Source organism: Staurois parvus, unplaced genomic scaffold (assembly GCF_062004578.1).
Source record: "Staurois parvus isolate SC_StPar_1 unplaced genomic scaffold, SC_StPar_1.0 ptg000298l, whole genome shotgun sequence".
NCBI lineage: Eukaryota > Metazoa > Chordata > Amphibia > Anura > Ranidae > Staurois > Staurois parvus.
The window spans coordinates 6,259,792-6,282,777 of NW_028318094.1; the positions used below are offsets into that span (position 1 = coordinate 6,259,792).

The 22,986-nt window shown below is 40.3% G+C and overlaps 1 protein-coding gene across 4 annotated transcripts in view; it reads left to right on the forward strand.

Annotated features, from left to right (window-relative positions):
- LARP1 (La ribonucleoprotein 1, translational regulator) overlaps positions 1 to 22,986 on the forward strand; it is a 96,079-nt gene that overhangs the window by 60,668 nt on the left and 12,425 nt on the right. Inside the window, exons 4-13 of one of the 4 annotated variants that reach the window (XM_089682822.1) lie at positions 5,321 to 5,480; positions 7,676 to 7,828; positions 10,484 to 10,633; positions 10,763 to 10,925; positions 13,124 to 13,268; positions 15,082 to 15,253; positions 16,872 to 17,044; positions 20,292 to 20,675; positions 22,238 to 22,361; positions 22,494 to 22,699. In XM_089682822.1, the coding sequence (XP_089538948.1) occupies positions 5,321 to 5,480; positions 7,676 to 7,828; positions 10,484 to 10,633; positions 10,763 to 10,925; positions 13,124 to 13,268; positions 15,082 to 15,253; positions 16,872 to 17,044; positions 20,292 to 20,675; positions 22,238 to 22,361; positions 22,494 to 22,699 (1,830 nt within the window). Of the gene's footprint in view, positions 1 to 5,320; positions 5,481 to 7,675; positions 7,829 to 10,483; positions 10,634 to 10,762; positions 10,926 to 13,123; positions 13,269 to 15,081; positions 15,254 to 16,871; positions 17,045 to 20,288; positions 20,676 to 22,237; positions 22,362 to 22,493; positions 22,700 to 22,986 lie in introns of all 4 variants that reach the window. The other 3 variants (XM_089682824.1, XM_089682821.1, XM_089682823.1) reach the window with 3 other exon arrangements.

The window sequence follows — 22,986 nt, forward strand, 5'->3', positions numbered from 1 at the left end:
CCGCTCAGAACACAAGTGAATATATTGAAGTACTACAAAATGTTTATATTATGCCATAAGACAATGTAGTAAAAAAGAACAAGGAGACCATTCTTGTCTGCGGCTTGTATGCCATTGGTTAATAGTAAAAGAGGGACCATCACCTGTCTCAACAAACTGCTTTAACATGAGAAGCATAGGAAGTGCAGAAACTAAGAAATTGGGAGAGACCAAGAATAGCAAGAGATCAGGGTGACGATGAGGGCAGGATAATGCCAAGTGCCTAAAGGAAAAGGACTTCTTTTGCAAATTTTATTTTTGCTTCCCATCTTAAAATTCTTGCTGTATAAAAAAAGTGTATATTTAGCCAAAACTTTTTTTTTCTTATAGTTTAGAATATATTAAATAGGCTACCCTAGACGTGACAAACACTCCAAACACAAACCATGGAAAAACATGTAGATGGTGCAATAATCCTTTAATAAAATGTATTCATTAGTCTTTTTATAAATCCCCCAGCTCCCTGAGTGCATTCGACTAGGACCAAACAACTTCACCCCTGATTCAGTGATCTTCACTTTGTGGTCCTGCTCACAGCCATATAATCCTTCTACCAAAAGTATCAGCATCATGTAGCATGTGTGCTGCAGCCCCAATATTTCCTTTGGGATTGCTGTACTCTTAACGCCTGTTGGGCTTTTCGGGAGAAAGGCGGTGCAGCTCCAAACCATTCTGCACAGTGAAATATTTGGTCATAGACTTGGCATGTAATGTTGGTCACAGGTTCACTTTAATGCCAGTGTATGCTGGGAAACTTCTAGGTACATGTGCATTGTTAAATTTCGCTTTCACTAAATCTGATATTCCACTTTTAATTCACACTTTTAAAGCATGGAAAAGCAAACCTGTTGCACTATTAATAGGCCGTATGGTCATATTTTTCTGATTGAAGATCATTCTATGGGTGAGTGTCTGAATACAAGAGAAATGTGTGGTTTTTTTTGTTTTTTTTTTTTTTTTTTTTATTGCTGCCCTTTCCTTGCTCCCACTGGAATATTTCCTCTAGCTTCCTGTGCAGTTAAGGGGGGGGGGAGAATTGAGGATCATCACTCCCTTGGGGACACAGCAAGACTAAAAAGGGGGGATTTACTAACACCTGATACCATGCACTACTGCACCAGATTCTGAGTGCACCAATCAGCTTCTTACTTCAGCTTGTTCAATTAAGCTTTGCAAATAAAATCTGGGAGCTGGTTGGTTTCTATGCAGAGTTGCACAAGCTATTTCACGGGACGCTGTGCATCAGTGCCGCGTGGACGCTGTGCATCAGTGCCGCGTGGACGCTGTGCATCAGTGACGCGGGCACGCGCACAGTGGACACTATGCATGAATTACATGTGTGCAGTTTCTGTGCTTGCTAGGAAGTTCAAAGGTTGCAAGATCTACATAGAGAACACGATTTTGCTGTACTGCATTTTCAGTGGCATTTTTGAAATGCTGTTTGATGTGCTTGAAGTTTTGTACATCGCTTTGTCATAGCTGGGTATCAGAATTCTGCATTGCAAGATGTGAAGCCCAGATTGTTGGGATGTGGAATGCACCAGGAGTACACGAAATGTTCCATGCACAGTGAAGAGCTCCTGTGTAGCTGTGACACCAGGAATAGCACACAGGATCCCCCGCAAGCAGGATTTCCATTTAGGGCTTCCCTCCTCCTGCCAGGTCGGTCGCTGGCTTTCTCTATTCTGGGACTGCCAGCCACCCGTGCAGCCCGGCAGCACTGCTCTCTGGGTGATGGCTTCACCTCTTCATTTATTTTTAGGCTCCCGGGGTAGAGTAGCCTGGCTTGGCACATGTGTCGGTTTCAGATTTCATTAGCTCTTTGAGGACACAGGTAAGGGAGATGTGTGGACATTTGCTTCGAAAGAGAAAATCTGTCTTTTAAATTGTTAGACCTAGTTTACGAAGCTGGTGTCGCTCAGCCCTTTCCGTGCGCGCTGAGCTTCATTTCACCACTATAATATCATTCCTGTGCTGGTTGTGTTTTTATTGTCATAGTTTAAGCTTGGTAACACTGGACTTTTTATCTTGAGGTTAATCTGCAGATTATGCATCCTCTTACCTCTAGGACTAGGTGGATTATTGGCCCAGGCTGCAATGTAGAAACAGGTATTTTCAGGAATGAGTACATCTCCGTTGGATTCATGCTGTTGAATGGCTGGCTTGTTGCTGTGGCCCTAATTGAGAGCGGTTTATAATTGAATGAATTGCACAGCTAGAGATGAGTTTGACTGTAGCAGCCACCAAAGTCATTCTTTTGTCAGTGGACCTGTACTGCGTGTCTTTTCCCACTTCAGTGTTTGTCAGATGCTGTAGAATTGTAGAACCCAACAGTTTTATTATATCAGTAACTGTTGGTGCAATCTTTGCACTGAGCTCCTAGTTCTGCACACTGCTGTGACAGTTTTCAATGATCCCCGTTGGATTTCTGTGTTCTGAAAAATGTGACAGGAGCAGGAACTCTCAGAACTACAGGTGGACAGAAACAGAATTGGAAATTGTCAAAGAGATCTCTCTGTTGGGAGCACTCAAGACCAATAAGAAGCCAGGGGCTGACTTTGCCTATCAGGCTCCGCCCATACCTAAAATGTCACTTTTGCATGGAATGACCCTTCAAACTCATTATTAGCAGTATCTATTGTCATATCCTGTTGCTATAAATGTAAAGTAAAAATATTGCTGTTGTACAGGCTCCTTACTTTTAGGGCTTGTTCACACGAGAATGCAGTGTGGGAAACCAGAGTTCTGGGTGCGTTTCATGCACCGCATTAAAAATGTGGGTGTCATATTCCTAGCGACACCCCAAACACATCTCAAATGCAGTATATTTGGCTGCATGAATTCGCGTGGTGCCACAGTACCATGCAATTTGATGCGGAGTATTTTTGAAAAGTATGTGCGCACCACTACTTTTTCTGTGATTTCAGTCCGTCCAAGTGAAAAGACTGAATGTCGCACAGAAACATGGACTGCAGCTGTGTGATTCAGGTATGAACCAAGCCTTACTGAACATTTTTTCTGTAATATCAATTAATACAAGGCTTCATCTGATTGACTCTCCACCTCCACCAATAAGGCCTTGTATTCATTAATAAAAACAGAAGGCTTCCTGTGAATGGGCTGAGCAGCAGTTGGGAAGTCGCTGTATACTGTACATCTTTGATGCTACATACAGCTCATGCAGCACTGACCGCAGCCACATTTCTTAGTAATAGAAATAGTTTGGGCCAGCTTGCCTCAAACTGTTTAAAGCAACACACAACCTGGAATTAAACTATACCACGGGTGTCAAACTGGTGGCCCTCCAGCTGTTGCCAAACTACAAGTCTCATGAGGCATTGCAAGATTGACAGTTACAAGCATGACTCCCAAAGGTAGAGGCATGATGGGACTTGTAGTTTCGCAACAGCTGGAAGGCCGCCAGTTTGATACGCCTGCGCTATACCATGGAGGCCCAGCATCACATGTGGACATTACCAGAGCTTCCTATTTTCAGGAAATTTCAGGATATAAAGCTCCTTGTTGGCCCTCCCACCATGTACAATCTGCCTACATGGCATAGAGAAGCACAGAAATCCGGTGATATCACAGCAACTCTGTGAACTTCACTGCACCTGAGCGCCACAAAACAAAAACTTTTTAACTTCATTTTTAATATTTAAAGCAAACCCATCCATCCATGTATGTGTCCATTCTTTATTTTGCTCGGAAATCAAGTTGAAAAACACCCCCCAGCACCCACTAGCCGTGGCCATCGTGAGTAAGGCAGATGGTTAACCCACTAGCACCCATTGGCCGTGGCCATCGTGAGTAAGGCAGATGATTCATGTAGCATTTATGTCCTGGAATTCATCTGCCCTTAGCTCAGCAATGCAGGCTGAAGGGTGTGCTTAGCTGAGAAAACCCCTCCTGAAGACTCCTAAAATGTATAACATTTGCCTAGGCATGGAAACCAGAAAATAACTGAAGAAATTTGAAAAAAAAGTTTAAAATAAGTAAATATGACATACTTTCTATTTACTAATGCCAGCAGCATAAGGATTAAAAATAGTCAATGTTGACTGAGAAGGTGAAGTTCCGCTATATAAAAAAGAGTGTTTGTTTTCTTTTTAATAATCTCATCAAATTGGCATGTTGATGGTAAAAATTTAAGGTGTCACTTAAAGGCACAACTTTTAAAATTTTTTTGAATAGTGTATGGGAGGGTTATTACCTCTTCATATTTTTTTTTTTTTATTTTTTTATTCACTTTTTTTTTTTTTTTACGACATCCTGTCCCATAGCCAAAACAGGACGTGAGAGAAAATCCCTCCAAAGAGTTAATCTAAGGGTGTCACCAGAATTAGCGCCCCCATTGGAAGATTTCTCCTCCTATTACTGTTCTGATCATCCCAAAATTTGGGTTTAACTTTCAATAAAAACCCTAAGCAGGACACGTAGGTGGTGAATATCCCTAATAGGAGCACAGATGGCAATAAAAATGACAGGTGTTCTAATCCACCTCCACTCTTTCCAAAATTAAAAAAAAAAATGTATAAAAAGGTGAAGTTTACTCTGCCTAAAGTGTCATTAAAGGCAAAACTTTTTTTTTTTAAGTAATACATTGTATCCTAGATCAATGATAAAAGCACTGTGACATTTCAGAGAAAGTAGCATACTGTATGAATACATATTTATCAGGTGAACTAATGTATTATTAATAAAAAGGCTCATAATTATAGAATGTAAATAAAATGAAATGTACACAATAGGGTTAGTCTGTCAGTTGAGATCCCCCCCCCTTTTTTTTTTTTTTTTTTGTGTTCATTGAGACAGGGAGTGAAAAGCTCCCAATAGTGACACAAATGATAGAGCCATGACAAAAGTTCCAACCTTTTGCCACTTTTTTTTTTTTTTTTTTTTCTTCGCTTTGGGGGTTATTTACTAAAACTGCATGGTGCAAATCTGGTGCAACTCTGCATAGAACACCACCAGCTTCCAGGTTTTATTGAACAAGCTGAAGTTAGAAGCTGGCTACCGTGCACAGCTGCACCAGATTCTGAGTGCTCCAGTTTTACCAGTTTTAGTAAATCTCCCCTTTTTGGTCTTGTGTCCATTGGGAGTGATCATCCTCGATTTTTTTTTTTTTTTCCCTGCACAGGAAGCTAGAGGAAAACTTCCAGTGGGATGGACCGCAATAAAAAACAAAACAAAACAATACAGTCACCATTCTATGAAGAAATGGAAAAATAAAACTTTGTCTACTAAATTTGTCATTTGCCACTTTTTGGCTTCCTTACAGCTGCCACAAAAACTACAACCATCCAGGAAGTCTTTTGTGAAGAAGGAGATGAAGGAAGAGAGTGCAGATGGGAAAGAGAACCAAAGAGTGAAGTCAGATGAATCCAGTGAGGAGAAGAATGGAGATGATGATGGGCAGAGATCAGCTCATAAAAAGAAAGGTTAGTTGTTGGTAATTCCTCTGCTTTTTCATGTGCAGTGGGCCATTAATTTTCTGTTCAGAAACAGTGGCTAGAATATTCCATGGAAAGTTCACTGAACCTACATTTATCCCTGGCTGAGCTCCGTTCACTTCAAATCATTGCTAATCTCAATTCACCTCTTTGTGGAACTTCTAGTAGCCATAAATAACAAAAAGTACTGTGTGATTGTATTCCTAAAATAGAAGTGTTGCCAGGCTTAGGAGCATGCAAATATTCTCATATTTTTTTTTGTCAAGCAGTAAATGGGCTTTCAAAACCTCAATGACCTTTCTAGCTGCAGACACTGTGGAATAATCTGAAAAGTTCACAAGAGACGCAGTGAAGTTGGGTTTCAGCACTCTTCTTCTTCTTCTTTCCCCCCCCCCCCCCCTCTTCCTGGCAAAGTCAATACAGGAAGGTATGAGAAGGGAGAGAGAACCTGCTGAAATGAAAGTGCTTTATGTTAACTTTGAGAATTAATTATCCATAATGCTTGCAGCTACAGAGCTCACAGAATTCAGTAGGTTCTATAGCATAACTAGTCGTGGAAGTCTTACTGATACAGCTGCTGTGTACCAATATGACATCTGTCCGGGAGCGTGTCCCCAAATGCACACAGTGCGAGTTCAGGCACATACATCCACACCCACACAGATGTCATATTTGTACACAGCAGCTGTGTCCCAATTGACATCAATTGCAGGTGGTGATAGTAGCAGGATTGATTCCAAAAAAGTGTATTTTAGGACATTTATTCACCTATTCGGCTCCCAGTCTTGTAGGCATAAATGCAAAGCAGAATTTTGAAACTTAGGCCTCATGCATGCTGGAACTCTCCTAGAACCCTTTCTCCTGGCAGCAGCGTTTTAGCAATAAAAAGCCTGACGCATTAAAAGTGTATAATGTGTTTTCCTGCATCAAGCGCTTGGGCATTAATTCATTTCAGTGGCCAGAAAAAAATTATTTAAAAAAAAGTTTAAATAATTTAAAATGGTTTATTCTCGCCAATTAAATGATTTAACGATCAAGTGCTTAACACACCCAGCATTAACCCTTGCTTAGACACGTTTACAAATGCTGCTAAAAGCCTATGTGTGCATGGACACATAGGTGACATGCAAGGAAGTTTGGAGGCAAGGGAAAACAAAAATACCAGATGTCCCTAGGAGCAGCTGTAGTAAACGTCCAGTGTGGATGAGGCGCCCCCCAAACTACAGTGTAATCTGTTAAGCGGGTGTGAGGGGAGGCTACTGCATAATTTTTCCAGCACAAATGGCCTCCATCCCAGGAAGTCTTCATGTGGCGCTTACCAGCATACTTTCATTGCATGCCTTACTGGAAGCAGCCTGGCTTGACCAGCACACCTTAATAGCGCTTTACTGGGAAAAAACAATAAGTTGTGCAGTGAGTATGTGTTAGACCCAAAAGGAAGCAGGAACCGTTTCCTGGATGTTTGAATGTCACATGAATGCAGGTTGCCAGACCATCATCACCTCAATTCCATGCTGACTTCATTTTTGCACAGCTATGTTTGTGGGGGGGGGGGGACGACGACTATGGACCTCAAGCATTGAGTTGGGACAGGATTGGCTTTAGCTACAGTATTTAGAAGGTGGCATGAAGAGAGTTCATGCTCTGACTGGGTAGTTAGCACCGTGTATTCAACTTGATAATGAAAACTTATGTTCCTTAAGGACAAGTTTACCTTTTTTAGGGTGGAACATTTAAATGCTGCAGCTGCCACCTGCTGCCCCCCCCCCTGTACAGGCAAGCAGATATACTGACAGATCTGCAGGAGACTTGCATGGCACCATATACATGACTGTGACTAAAAAAAAAGGAATTTATACCCTGAATACTTTCATTACATTTATTGGCCGCGTAGTTACCAGAATACAATCTTTGTTACTTTAGTAGGTTTTTAAGAGAAGCGGTTGCTATGGTAATTTGACAGGTGTATGACACCATCAACAAAGTCTAGGGTTCTCTGGAAATAATGTCCTTAATTGGCTGGCATGGTGTTTGTCTGCAGGGACAAACCCTGAGAAGACAAATCCAAAGGCAGAAAGAAGTAAACTTGTTTAAAAGAAAAAAAAAAAAAAAAGTTCATTTCTTATTTTCTTTTTTTTTTTTCTTTTTTTTCTTTTTTTTTTTTTTTATTCATTTTATTCCAGCAACTTATTTCTTCCCCATCACAGGAAATAAACACAAATGGGTTCCCCTGCAAATTGAAATGAAACCTGAGGGACCACGAGACAAAACCACCACAAGGAATAACCGACAGAATGAACAGCAGCGTCACTCTTTGAACCGGAGTGATCCCAAAGGTAGCAGCAAACATCCATTTTAACACTTGTTAGCTTGCATCTCTAATCATTGTAATGTGACATGATTCATGTTTGTGACCCTGTTACTTGCAAATAAGTTGAATGGATCAAGGCACCTTAACATTTTGATAATTTCATGGTTTTGTTGGAATTTATCAGTGGCATGTGCGAGATCTCAAGACAACCATAGTCAGCATACACTGGGCTTGGAGCTCTTCTCACCTTGACAAAGCTGCTAATTATTGTTATTACACACAGTATTTTTATAGCGCCAACAGTTTGCTCAGCGCTGTACATTACAATGGGAGACAATACATGAAACAGTACAGTAACAATACAATAAAATACACGACTGGTTTGAGGGCCCTGCTCCTTGCAGCTTACAATCTAGGATGGCCAAGCAGCAGTCCTGACACATGGGAGGAAAAGCAGTGAGAGCCATGGTCTCTATACCTGGAAGTTTTGGGTTTTCTCTTTGCTTCCAGGAATTACAAAGAAGTGTAAAATCCAGGTGAGAGTCATCAGACACTAATAAAGAATAAGGCAACATACATGTCAGGTTTTTTTTTTTTTTGTTCAACCAAACTAACCCGATTCCCCCCATCCAGTCATTCATTGTTGATGGAGAAATTCTTCATTGTATTCTAACAGCATGATAATACATTGTGATCTGGTGGCAAATATCTGACAGGGTGATTGTACAGAAGTCAATCAGAAGTCAACCACAGTGCCCATACATAGGTCTGAAAAACATTAAAGTTTGCAAAGAACACCTGTGGTATCACTCAAAATTAGACACACTAACCTTTGTTTACCATATAAATAAAACCATCCATGAAGCTTCAAACATGGCGTCCCTTCACCTTGTGCCACTCCAAATGCTCACCTTGTGTATAGACATCTTAAAATCACAGGAGGTCTATAACTGCGTTATAACTGTATAGATGGTTATTTATATTTACCACTGCACATAGATATTCAGGAATAAATTGTTTTGTTTTTTTTTGTATACCCTACCTGTTAACTAAATTATAATACTCCAAACTTTTTTGGAGGTTTTTATCCGATTATTCAAAACAATAATTGCCCTACTAATCGATTAGTAAAATAATCTTTAGATGTAGCCCCAACACTGCTCTTCTCACCCCTCTGCTGACAAGAGGCTCTGCAGCAGCAGGAGCCATTGGCTCCTGCTGCTGTCAATCAAATCCTGAGAGCGGCAGGCAGGGGGTAAGCCACACTGTGTGCCAATAGATAGTGTGGCTAGGGATCAAGCCTGCACAAGTACCTCCATAGCAAGCGGATTGCTATGTGTGCACTCAGAGTGCAGGTGGAGCCAGGAGCGTTTGGATACATTGGGTTGCACACACACAGTACTTGTCCCTGTTGAAACGGCTGAATTTCGATCCATGTATGGCTAGCGTAAGTGCAAAATTTTGTGAGGAATGTTTCACACCATATTATGGGTGACTTAAAACCAGCAGCCCTAATCCTTGCCTTAAAGTGTATGAAATAGCCCAAACCATTTTCTTTAGTTTTAGATGGGGAGGGCAGATTTAAATGACTGCCAGGCTATTTTTTATTTTTTTCTGTCTTATGTGCCTCTTGTCCCCAGGACAAATGCTATATTAAAAGATTTCCCCTGACCTCTTGTTCTGGAACATCTCCCTAAAATTATCAGTTTCCCACCTCCATTCTTTTTCAGTGTCAGTGGTAATATTGCAAACAGGGTGAACCTCCCCAGCGGTGATTTGATCAGCATAAAGTTTGGCAGAAGAGCTAACCCTTCCTTAATTTGTTTACAATTGAGACCGCTTTTGCATAAAAATACACTTTAAAGTAGAAGTACACCTTGGAAATCGTAGATGCTGTTTAAACAGCCATATAACCCATGTACTTGGCTAAATGCATAGATTGTCACTTCCATCTTCCACATTTTTGTTTCTTTTGCAATCAACCTTTCAAAGCCACCATCTAGTTTCAGCGACACCATGCCCCACCTGTCTCTCATTCTCACCCCCATGCTATCCACATCCATTGTCTGACACATCAGGGCACAGAGCAAGTGCATTCAATCTGTAGATACGGCTGGAACAGTGGTGAGGTGCATGCTCTGGAGTAAGCTGCAAATGTTAGTTGTAGGTGTTATTTTAGAAGGAGAGACTTTGACGTCATGTGCTCGCTTACTAATATGAGAGTCAATGGAAAAAGATAATCAGGGACTCTAACAGACAAGTCTGCAGCTAAGAGATAAGGTTGGTAAATTTTCAGTGTGGGCATGTTATCTGTGTGTATATATATGTATGTATATATATATGTGTGTGTGTGTGTGTGTGTGTATATATGTGTGTATATATATATATATATGTGTGTGTGTGTGTGTGTATATATGTATATATATGTGTGTATATATATTTGTCTTTTACTTTGTGGATATTAGCAGTGAATTTCTACTTTAGAGGAAAATTGCTGGGGGCAAGGAAGGAGAGATGGACATCCCATTTTACTAAAGGGTTGCCTTTTAGAATAAAGCAATTTTGTAAGGAAATATAAATTCCAACTGCAATACAGTTCTCAGGTGACTGAGGTTGGTACTGTTTTTGAACTTGTAGCAGGTGGTGTATTTAATTTTCTTTTTTTTCTTAATACATCCAGTTTGGTATTCGGATAACAAACAAGAAAGGGACTGGCCAGATTATGATGACACTTCTAGTGTGAAAAGCGAGGGTGCTGTCCGTGGTGGCTACCGAGGACGTGGCCGTGGACGAGGCAGAGGGAGAGGACGTGGCCGAGGAGGCATGCGTTGTAAGTCTAAAATCCATATGGTAGCTAACAGATTGGAAAAGCCAATTTGTCCTGTAAAATATATTAACTATATATACTAATTATTATAGAGAACTGTTCAACGATTTTTGTTCCTTTTTATATTCATAGCACACTTTGATTACCAGTATGGGTACAGGAAATTTGACGGTACAGATGGTCCTCGAGGTCCGAAATATCCCAGTAATATCACTTACTACTATGACAACATGAGCAGCTCAGATCTGTACAGTGTGGATCAGGAGCTGCTGAAAGATTACATCAAACGGCAGATGTAAGTCGTGTTGTAGTGCAGCACGGTTTCCATAAATCTCTGGGGCACTGCAGTTATTTTGTACTTGACGCCAAAGGGATGAGTTGCTATAAGAAGTTATCTTTATGTGTAAATTTTATCTTGAGCTTTTGAGTTCTCCACTATACTACTTCTACTGCCTTCATCAATGAAGCAAATGGAGAGCCTGTAAAATGTGAAAAGAAACCTAGGCTCTACCTGCTGTTTCTAAAACAGAATGTAAAATGTTTGGACTAAAGTCATGAGTCTAAAATATTTTATGTACAAAGCCACTAAAAAAAGTATGTTACCAAGGGCTAACACAGATGAATGCCAGCAAGGAAGTGGGCCTAAATTTTTTTTCATAACTTCCTGGTTTGAAAGGACATGTCTTCTAAAACTGCTAAATTATGTCGCCTTAACGTTCTACAACCCCCAAAGCTGCAGAAGCCAGGTATGACTTGGCCCACTTCCCACAATGCAATGCTTGGTGATCTGTCTGCAGACTTGGGCCATGCCATATAAAAGGTTTGCCTAATCTTACAAAAGTCGGAACAGTTTAGGTACACTCAAGGGCTCTCTGTGGGACTGATGGTGGCGTCATAGTCTAGCAGTTTATGCTGGTTGCTTTACTTTAGTTAATAATATACAATAGACGTATAGTTTAAAAACTGTACCGAAAAAAATTGAATTGGACAAAGTCTGCATTTTCTTGGCCACCGCAGGTTAGCATTCCGGTTGGAGAAGTGGGGTTTACTCACCAGTGTCCTGTTCTTGGTTTGCAAAATCTCTCCTCTTATCCTTTACTAGGCTGGTAAACTGTAACTGATGGCATATATTTGCACAACCACTCAGAAATGAAGCGTGGAAGCTGCACTTAATTTGTAGCATGTGCCAAAGAGGGCAGCAATGGTTTGATCATATTACATCTTGTTTACTCTACATTTTGTCCTTAGCAGTGCAGTTTAGCGTAATTCCACATAAGACTTGAAAAAGAACCTGTGTGTGTGTGTGTATAAATATATATATATATATATATATATATATGTGTGTGTGTGTGTGTGTTTTTGTTTTGTTTTTTTATCTAAAGGGGTTTTGTGTGTTCCCTTTTCAGCACTAGCATTGTCTAGGTAGTTGTCAGGTAGAATGCAATACTTGTATTAACAGAGACACATGACAGCATGTTGTGCGCTGCAAACAGAAAGTAATGTTTACTATGTTAGCAAAAATGTAACCTTTCTGCTTGTGCTGTATGTTCCATTTTCTGAACCATTCAGTTGCACTGTGTTGTAAGTGACATCCAGACTCTTTCTGCACACTATGCAGTATATTATATATGCTACACCACTGTCAAGTTTTATACATCATACCATATTAATTAATACATCGGTCGTTCATATAGTGAACTCGGGTGGAGTTATTCACCCTGAGGTCATCACAGAGGACAAGGGGGCACTCTTTATGTCTGGAGGAAAAGAAATGCAATCTCCAAACACGGAAAGGTTTCTTCACAGTAAGAGCTGTGAAAATGTGGAATAGATTCCCTCAAGAGTTGGTTCTGGCCAGCTCAGTGGATTGCTTTAAAAAGGCCTGGATTCTTTCTTCGAAACACAGAATATAACTGATACTAACATTTACAGGTAAAGTTGATCCAGGGAATAGCCAGTTGCCTCTCGGGAGATCAGAAGGGAATTTTTTTTCCCTGCAGGAGCAAATTGTATTATGCTTTGCTGGGGTTTTTTTTGCCTTCCTTTGGATCAACTGTGGGTATAGGATTATAACTTTTTTTTTTTTTTTTTATGGTTGAACTGAATGGACTTTTGTCTTTTTTCAGCCAGACTATCTATGTAACTCTACCACTAATTATAGGACATTTTTACAAGTAAAAAACTTTTGTGATCAAGCTTACTTAGTCTGTTCGCAGATAAAATGGAGCATTCAGTCTGTCACAAGTCCTTGGGAGAAACGTTTCCATGAATACTGTTCTATAGAAGATAAAAAGCTAACTTATTAGCAATTTATGAATAAGTTTACTTAGAGTTCAAACTTGGTAGAAAACCAGGTCTGATAGCTCACAAGCCTTGGAACTGTCAGCTTTGGGTGGGCTTAACTGTATGTATCCCCTGTACTTCAGATGTAACTGGTTCTTTTAAAGATCTTCTTGTGATGTTTTAATTGTTTTTTCATATGGTGCCCTACAGAGAATATTACTTCAGTGTGGACAATCTGGAGAGAGACTTTTACCTGCGTAGAAGAATGGATTCTGAAGGTTTCCTTCCTATAGAGCTAATAGCCACCTTTCATAGAGTACAGGCTCTCACCACCGACATTGGGTTGATAGTTAAGGTGAGTATGAAGACCTGGGTTGTACTTGAAGCTTTAATGGTAAAAAAATGTATTATCAAAAGGTTTCCCAAGCACATGTAATGAGGAAGACCTTGAATACCCCTTTACAAGCACTACTGTACTCCTGGGGCAGCAAAAAAGTGTCCTGCTGAATGGATTATCCCTTTCCCATTTTAAAATCTATAGATTAACTTTTTAGTGCATGATTCCTCTTTAATCTGCGCTCTCTCTCTGACACTGCACAGATAATGGTCATCAACGTCTGTTGCGCCCTTTTAACCATTTGAAATCAAAGTGGTTCCTGATCATGTGATCAGTACATGTGCTATGACATAGTGATCACATGCACACTATTAAGCCTGCATATGCTATTGCAGCTTTAGATAATTTTTTTTTTTTTTCCATTTCTGTGCATTTGTCGACCTATAATAAACCAAGTAAGCAGTATTTTTATTAACAGTGTACCAATTAAAATGTCATTTTATAGTGAAGTTATTGGATGTACATTTTCACATTTCTAAAGTGTGCTTGGTGCACATTCTCCTGTTCACAAATCACAGTGCTGAAATAAACTCATGTTGCGGTGTCTTTGGGGTAAATCCTGTGGTGTACATGCTCACATGTATCTTCCACACTGCTGATGGCTGAAGCCCAGATCCTGTAGTAGAAGCTCACACACAAGCTTTGAATGTGCTGCAGTGCCTTGCTCTTCTATGTGGGAGCCCTAGGCTTTTATATCTACATCTGATGTTAAAATGACAATAGTTTAATTCAAAACTCCAGGCAAAAACCTGGATAAGTAGTTTAATATGTTTACTGAGAAATTTGTAAATCTGTACAGACAGTTTTGTGATTAACACATTTTTCATACTAAACATTCAGATACACACTTAGATCCTAATAAAGCAGCTCATCTTCTTGGTTCAGCAGTGCCGCTTCCTATGTCACCTCTCTGCCTTCAGCTAGAATCAGCAATAGCACCTTTGTCCAGTAAGCAGGAAGCTAACCCAAGAAACCATAACGGTTAAAGTGTAGTATAGATCCATTTATTGAGTGTTTGGAAAATAAACCTGAGAGGTTCTATCCCCCTGTCTCTGTCCCCGCAACAGAAATTTAAAGTAGAAGTCGAGTCGAATACTATCTACACCTAAACCTGTTCACATCCCCTTTGTAAGCCCTGTTCTAACTGCCCTGTAGAGGAAAGATGTCTATACTTGCCTATTCCCGGGGTGTTCTTTACTGAAGCCAGCCACCTGGGAAATCACATGACCCATCGCCAAGGGAATAGGTTATGGGTCTCAGTATATGGGTGGGGGCAGACTTAAATTTAGTTAGAATTTTGAATGTCTGCTTTAACTTTGCATTTTTTTTGTCGTGCTGACAAATGTCTCCAGCACAAAAGGTGAGGGGAAATCTTCCAACTGTGAAGCTTTTTAACGGGATTTCTTCTTGCTTCTCATCTCTGAGCAGGAGGTGAAAGGAAATCTCCCCAGTGTGACACAGATCCTTGACAGATTCCCTACTCTATACAAAATAAAGAAAAAACTTAGATATACTTTAACCTTGAAATCGTGATATTTCTGGCTAGCAAGGTTTGTGTATCGCAAGAATGGTTTTCCATAATTGCGAATCTGCTAACTGCTAGAAAAGTAAGCACTTGTACTTTAATGTGCATTTAGCCGTTTGCCTAAAGTTCTATGTTAAGGAACCTTTTTTCTGTTTTGCATAAATGAGGACTTCTTCATCTGTCTCTTCTGTTTTATGTATTTTTGCAGATATGAAAGCAACATTTTTTTTTTACCTTCACATCTAGGCATTAAAAGACAGCAAAGTGGTAGAAGTGGTAGATGAGAAAGTTCGTAGAAAAGAGAAGCCTGATGCCTGGCCTCTCTTAGTCCCTCCAGCGGATGCTGCTCAAACTGACTTTTCCCAACTTATCAACTGTCCTGAGTTCGTACCCCGACAAGGATTTCAGAAGGAGACAGGTACACTTTTTCTGTGACTGTAGTGCTTGAATTGTGACTAAAAGTGGGAGGTTGTCCTATTTAAAAACCGTTCTAGCCAAGGTTAAGGCAGTATTTGTTCATGTTGTGTTTTTTTTTTTTTTTTTTTAACTTTATAAGACCTGTACTATGGATAGTGTGCCCCAAAAAGGCATGCAAAGGGCTAGTCACCAGTAAAATAGAATAACTGAGTTTATTTTCCTTTTTAAAAGAGATGATTTAAGTGGGTAAATCACCATAGAATGTCTAAAGTTGTCAGGACAGGGGCCGAGGAACAGACAGGCAGGCCTAACAATGTAACGCACTGGCTGACGACAACCACCACCCACAGACCGAAGTCCCTCAGGGCGCGGAGTCTAAGTCCCAGGCTGCCCTTCACCAGGGCCCCTGATGGTGGGGATGGACTTGACGCAGCCAGGAACCAGGTCGCAGCCCCTGAGACACCTCTGCTGCGGTAATGGCCGCCGCCAATGGCGTGTAGCTGGTGGAAAAGACAAAAGAGTAGTCAGGCAGGCCGGGTCGTCAACAACGGGACAAAACTGTACAGGACAGCAGACGAGAATCACAGGTCACGAGCCGGGTTCAGCAACAGACGGTCAGATCAAAGGAGAACGCAAAGAATAGTCGAGTCACAAGCCGAGTCAGATTCCAGGAGAGTCACGAGAGTCAGAACAGAGTAATAGCAACACAAAGACACAAGTGCAAAGAGCATGTGCGGACCACAGGCTTATATGTCATCAGCCACACCCCTCTGGGGGATGGACCTCAGAGACCTGAAGGCATAAAAGGATTCCCACCATGCTCAGCAGAAATCCAAGATGGACGCCAGCACATGGAGTAACATAACCTCAGGGAAAAGGTAGGACCTTGACAAAAGTAAACTTAGTACAAAGCTGTTCACTTTTAGGTAATTGCAAAATGGCTTGGAGAAAGAGGTTTAACCTCCACATATGGAAAGACTTCTTTACAGCTAGAGCTTAAAACACTTCTAATAAACTTCCACAGGAGCTAATTCTAGCCAACCCAATAAATTGCATCAAAAAATGCCAGAGGTGTTTCTAAATGCACAAAATATAACTGGCTTTTTATATTTGTAAGAGATGACACTGTTTATTGTTAACCCAGGAAGTATCTGATTGCCTTAGGAGGGCAGGTAGGACATTTTCATTGTTAGAGAAACCATACTTTATAAGGGTTCTTTGCTTTCCTTTAGATCAGCTATGGGCTTTAGGTTGTGAGGTTGCAAAGTTTTACATTTTAGTTTTAGTTTTTTGGACTAAAACTCGATAACCATGTGCCTTTTTTTTTACCTGTATACCAATAAAGAAGCATTAGCAGGTGCAGACTAAGCTTTTCTTTTACAGAAAAGTTGTGGTCTGCATAATCTTTCATCTTCCCATTCCTCTGGATCTAGTGATGGTTTTGGACTGTAGTTTTCAACTTGGCATATGCAGTGTTTGATCAAACTTGCCAAGGTTTTCTCCACTTAGTACTCACCTTTTGTGAGTGTGCAAAAGTTATGAATAAGTGTTGTATTGTAAGAGGACAGTAATTGTTACCTATAGAACTTTAATTATTTCTGTACCTATTTTCTCTGCAGAATCAGCTCCTGGATCACCAAGATCCTCCAGCCCCCCTGTGCCCTCAAAGTCAGTGGAAGTTAGTAACCTGAAGACTATGCCAAAGGGGCTGTCTGCAAGTTTACCAGACTTGGACTCTGAGAGCTGGATAGAAGTCAAGAAGAGGCCACGACCTTCTCCAGCCAGGACAAAGGTTAGACCAAAAATAGTAGACACATTGTGGTTCAGAGCAGGAAAATTACAGAGCAATATGCAATATTGACTGTTGTAGTGGATACAACGTAAGAAACCTTTTGTCAGGATTTGGATTTCATCCCATCCCTTGGGCTGTATTGGTAAACCAAGTACCATATTCATGAAGTTTTAGTTCATTTTTTAGAATTTTACTTCTTGCTTTAAAATGCACCCTCTAAAGCCCAGTTGTTTTATATTCTAAAAATCAAGTCATGGTGGATCGGTATCCGCCTGTTTTATTTTTGTAAACTTTCCCCAGGAGAAGACCCCAATGTTTGGGATTACGCTGTAGAACGACACTGCTGCACTCTGTGTGAAAGCAGTGGTCTCTCTACACGAGTCTTAACACCCCCCACCCCTGCAAAGTCAGACCTACATTACTTCAATGAGCAGGGAGGGTCAACATTGCTGTTTGAAGGACTGTAAGTCTGAGAGATCACTGCTCACACACAGCCTGCATTAGTTTGAATGTGCAGCATAGTGACCAGCATAGCTGTTTTCTGTTGGGGCAGGTATATAGAAAGAAAACAAAGTAAGAAACGTACAATTTTTTTGATACTGTGATTTGGATCTATTGGATTTTAATAATTCTCATTCATTGTTGACAGACCTTCTTTAATTTAGAGAACTTAGTTGGACTATAGGCAATTTTTTTTTCATTTTTGGAATAGAGCCAGGGAGGATTATAGCCCCTGTGAGATTTTTTTTTTTTTTTTTTTTTTTTTCACACCATCTGTGTCCCATTGGGGAGATTCCATTCACTTTCTTTCCCATAGCCAAACAGGAAGTGAGAAGGAATTCCTGCACATTAGGTCACCAGAACTTTTGTCCCCATTGGAAGATTTCCCCTCTTTCTTTTCTGGGGATAACCCAAAATTTGGGATTTTCTTTTACTTTCAAAGACAATGGTAAACAAGACAAATCGAGAGGATGAGTCAACGTAATGGGGGCACAGACAGGAATAAAAAAAAAAACCTAACAGGTGTTCTAATCCCTCTCCACTCTGCCCAAAACTAGAAAAAAAAGGTTTTGACTTTAGTTTATATTTGAACACTGAACGCCAGCCATGCTTAAAAATGGATATTTTGCCATTCTTTTCTCCCACTTGTTATCGTTTTGGCATGTATTGTGATAAATGTTATCTAGTGGCCCCAGGGTGTTGCTAGCAGACTCCACGTCACATCTTAGTGGTGCAAGCTCTAGCCATTTTGCTAAATTTCACATTTTGGATAGCTATGGGTATGATATTGGGCAGTGTTCTAGCTACACTGAAGGCATAAAGGAGCATCATGTTGAAACGGGAGCAACAACTTCATTATGGTATTTTGTTAAGGAGCAGAAAAATCACACACTGGGGCAGCTGAGAGAGCTAGGAAGCCATTAGGACACTTCATGGTTTATTAATTGGGGTTAGATTTGGCCTTTAAAAGCCAGTCCCAAAATAAGGAAAGGATTATAGCTTGTCAGGTTTAATCGCCTGTATTTGTCCCTGTTGGGGATATTCTGCTTGTTTACTGTCGTAGTGATCACACAGGTAGTGAAGAACAATCTCCTGAAATGCTTTGTAAACTGCAACAGAAAATCTGAAGCAAGAAAATTGACTTTTTTATTTATTTATTTATTTTTTTGTTTTATTAACCAGTTGCCACCCGGCCTATAGCCAGATGGCGGCCGGGCGAACAGCTCATCCCTCCGGGTGGACGCCATATGGTGTCCTTTCTGGAATGTGCATTGCGCATGCCTGCAAGGCTGTGCTGTGGCGAGCTCTGTCACCGGCCATGTACCTCGGATATGGCCGATCAGAAATCTGTGTACTGGCTCTGTTGTCAGTACCATGTGGCCTGCAGAGACCAATCACAACAGGTCACATGAGAGTTGTATACAATGGATGGCTTCCTTTCATGCCATCCATTGTCTAGCTGTGAATGGTCATAGCGATCACATGCACAAGCTGGGACAATCACAGCCCAGCTGTCATGTGATTTAGCTGTGGCCAAATCACAGCTAATCACAAAAAAACCCTGAATTAATCGATTTCATTCAGGTAAATGCTTGCTTATAGCAAAGTAATTCTTTGCTATAAGCAAATTGTGTAAAAAAATAAATAAATAAATAAAATTCTGATCACTTCCCCAAAGTAGTACAATGTTACTATGGTAACATTATACTACTTTGGTCATAGTGCAATATAAAAAAAGAGAAAATATAATAAAAATAATAAAGAAAAATTGAAGAAATTTTTTTTTTTTTCCCCGTTTGTTCACCAGTCAGTGTCCCTGTTCACCGCCATGCCAGTTATGATTATGTTGTACTGCACTGGTGACAGTATGTTAAAGAAAAAAAAAGTGAAAATCATTTTCCGAAAAATTATGACAAAAAAATTACGACTTCAAAAAACTCGACATGCCTGTTATGAAGTACGTCGGACTGTCTACTTTGCGAAAGGGGTCATTTGGGGGATATCTGTACTGTTCTGACATTCTTGGACCTCAAGAAATTAGATTGTTAGTGCTTCAGGATTGATCAATTTTCAGATATATCCAATAGTTTGTGAACTCTATAACTTTCCTACAGACTAAATAATACTAATTTGAGTTATTTTCACCAAAGAATGTAGCAGAATACATCTTGGCCTAAATTTATGAAGAATAATTATTTATTTGCAAACTTTTATAACAGAAACAAAAACTTGTTTTTTTTGGGGTTTTTTTGTTTTTTTTCAAAATGTTTGTTCTTTTTTCTTGTTAATTTAGCAAAAAAAAACCCCAGCGGTGATTAAATACCACCAAAAGAAAGCTCTAGTTGTGTGAAAAAAATGATAAAATTTTAGTTTGGGTACAATGTTGTATGACTGCGCAATTGTCATTCAAAGTTTGAAAGCGCTGAAACATGAAAATTTGGCCTGGGCAGGAAGGGGGTAAAAGTGCCTGGTATGGAAGTGGTTAAAATTCCCTGCGTGAGCTTGGTTGTGGTAACACAAGTTTGTGTGGTGCTTTTTTTCCACACTTGTGTTTTCTTCAGTTTTGTTTCGTGTAGTGTATAGCTGTGTCTTGGTACTTTATATACACCTGAACTTACATGTTGGATTGTCTTCTCCCAGTATGGATGAATGACTGTATGTTCTTCCTGTGACCCCCTCCTCCCTTCTAGCTCTAGGATGGTTGGCTGTTGTGTGTAGTAATGCCTCTTTTGAATTAACCTAGAAGCCAGAAGACGTGAGGTCCCCACAGCAGACTGTGACCCCTGCAATGACACCCCAGAAACCCTTAAAGGACCAGGATGAGCCAGAGGAGCTGGACTTCATGTTTGATGAGGAGATGGAGCAGATGGATGGCCGCAAGAACACCTTCACTGACTGGTCAGATGAGGACTCTGACTTTGAAATTGATGACCGGGATGTGAACAAAATCTTGATTGTCACGCAGACCCCACCTTACCTGCGCAAGCACCCTGGAGGAGATCGCACAGGAAACCACACATCACGGGCCAAGATGAGCTCCGAATGGGCCAAAGTGATCAATGATGGCTTGTTCTACTATGAGCAAGATCTATGGACTGAGAAGTTTGAGCCAGAGTATTCACAGATTAAGGTGAGTAGGGTTACAGTGGTTCATTCATAGTATAGTAGCGTCACATTTATATCTTATATATGGAAATCATTTTTTTTTCTCTTGCATGTGTGGGACCCCTTCTATAGGAACCTAGGTTTCCTCGTTTCTCAGTCCCTTTTTGAAACTAAGAGATCTTTATCCCTCCATATAGAGTGCCTGCTGGATCAAGCAGGAACATAAAATTGCATTGGTTTCTTTGCAGTACCAAATTTCTCCAGCAGGCAGCGTCCTGAGTTAATTCTGTAACTACTGTTTCGAGATTGGATAGATCCCGGGAGCTGTTTGCAGAGCAAGTTATTAGTCTCATTTTTGCCTCTGACTGTTCAAAAAAAAAAAAAAAAAAGGGCAAATTAAAATTGACCAAAAAAATTTTTTGCCAGGAAGGAAGGCTAACGAGGCTCATTTGTCTTCTCCTTGTTCTCACAAAGAACTGTACTCCACATGTGATTGTGGATTGTGTTCTTTTTGGGCCAGTGTGTGCTTATTGGTCAGCTGCCTTCATGTCACAGCAGGTTCTAGGCTGCACACTGAGCCCTCCAACTGTGACTCCTCTATGGGCATATTCTAGGCCTGGACAGTGGGGGTGGGACTATACTGGACATGAGATGCTAACCACCTTTGCAGAGGCTCATTGTGCACCCTGGCCTCTATATACCACAGAGGAATTACTGCACATGGTACTCTTCTACAGATAAGGTGCATATTTGAACCAGTAATATGTTATTAAATTTAATAGGCTGTTAGGATTGGTCATGGCAACCGAAATCTTGACATTTCTTTCTTGAGCAGGTCAGTAGTTTGCTGTTGATAATTTTTACATTATTGGTTTAAATAGGTTTATTTTTTGCATTCTTGATTGTTATCCAGGGATGTGAAAGTGTGCTTTTGCTTCTTTATGCCTAAATGGTGAACTACATAGGTATCAATCAAAGCAACCTTTGTTTAAAAAGCATTTAAGGTTTACTGTATACAACTCATGCTACTGATCCCAGCTGTATTCACCCATGGTAGCACTTGATGTGTGTGTGTATATAATACATATATATATATATATATATATATATATATATATATATATATATATATATATATATATATATATATATATATATATATATGTGTGTGTGTGTGTATGTATGTGTATATATATATATGTATATGTGTATATATATAATTTTTTTTTTTTTTTTTGCGCTGATGGGTTTGAAGCAGCCATTTTTATGGGGCCATGTTGCGGTCTCTAAAAGGAGTGGAATGCTTCATCTAACTGCTTGGACACAATGTCTTCTGTGAAGATCAAACTTCAGGGTCCTCTTCACAAATGATAGGAAGTATGAGACTGGTAATCCGATTGAAAGAGTTCATGCACTTTGGCTAGCTTGGTGCCAACCCTGGAAGGGTGAGCTCAATTTTTGCCAAGTCCTGTTTAGCCTGCTTGAACTCTGACCTCTGCAGAAAGACAGGACCTGATCATTTATAAATGTAGTTTATATACACCGCTTCACTGCCGTTTTCACATTCTGTTCTAATATATATTTCAGCAAGAGGTGGAGAATTTTAAAAAGGTCAACATGATCAGCCGAGAGCAGTTTGACACCTTAACTCCAGAACCTCCAGTCGATCCCAACCAAGAAGTTCCTCCAGGACCCCCAAGATTTCAGCAAGGTAATAGTGTCAGCAATGCTTTCCTAAAGTACTTGAAATGCACTTAGTAATGTTTCGCTAGGTAAATATTGATGTGTGGCCATTTGATGGAAAATCTTTTTCTTTTTTTTCCTAATCTCTCCTGACTCATAGTTCCCACAGATGCCTTGGCGAACAAGCTCTTTGGTGCCCCTGAGCCTTCCACCATCGCCCGCTCCTTACCGACCACAGTCCCAGAATCTCCAACTTACCGCAATGCCCGAACGCCACGTACCCCACGCACCCCCCGGTTGAAGGATCCTGCGGTCATGCCTCGGTTTTACCCTGTAGTGAAGGAGGCCCGATCGATTGATTCAAAGGTAATGGAGCTTAACTATTACAAAATAGGTGTACCTATAAAGTTGCTTGAATATATAGGCTGCAATTCAACATATATTTTAAAAATGGTTTCAAAATTTGAGGTTATAATAATGCCTTTGTGCATAAGTCCGTGAATGTATTTATACTCCTCTCTACTTTTAAAAAAGGTACCCTAGTCATGCTGAGTAATCTCTGCCTAGCTTAGCAGAAAGCCAGTGCGTATAAAATGGGGCCAGGTACTGTTACCTTTTGGCACTTTTTAAGGCATAGTGAAGTCCACTTTAAT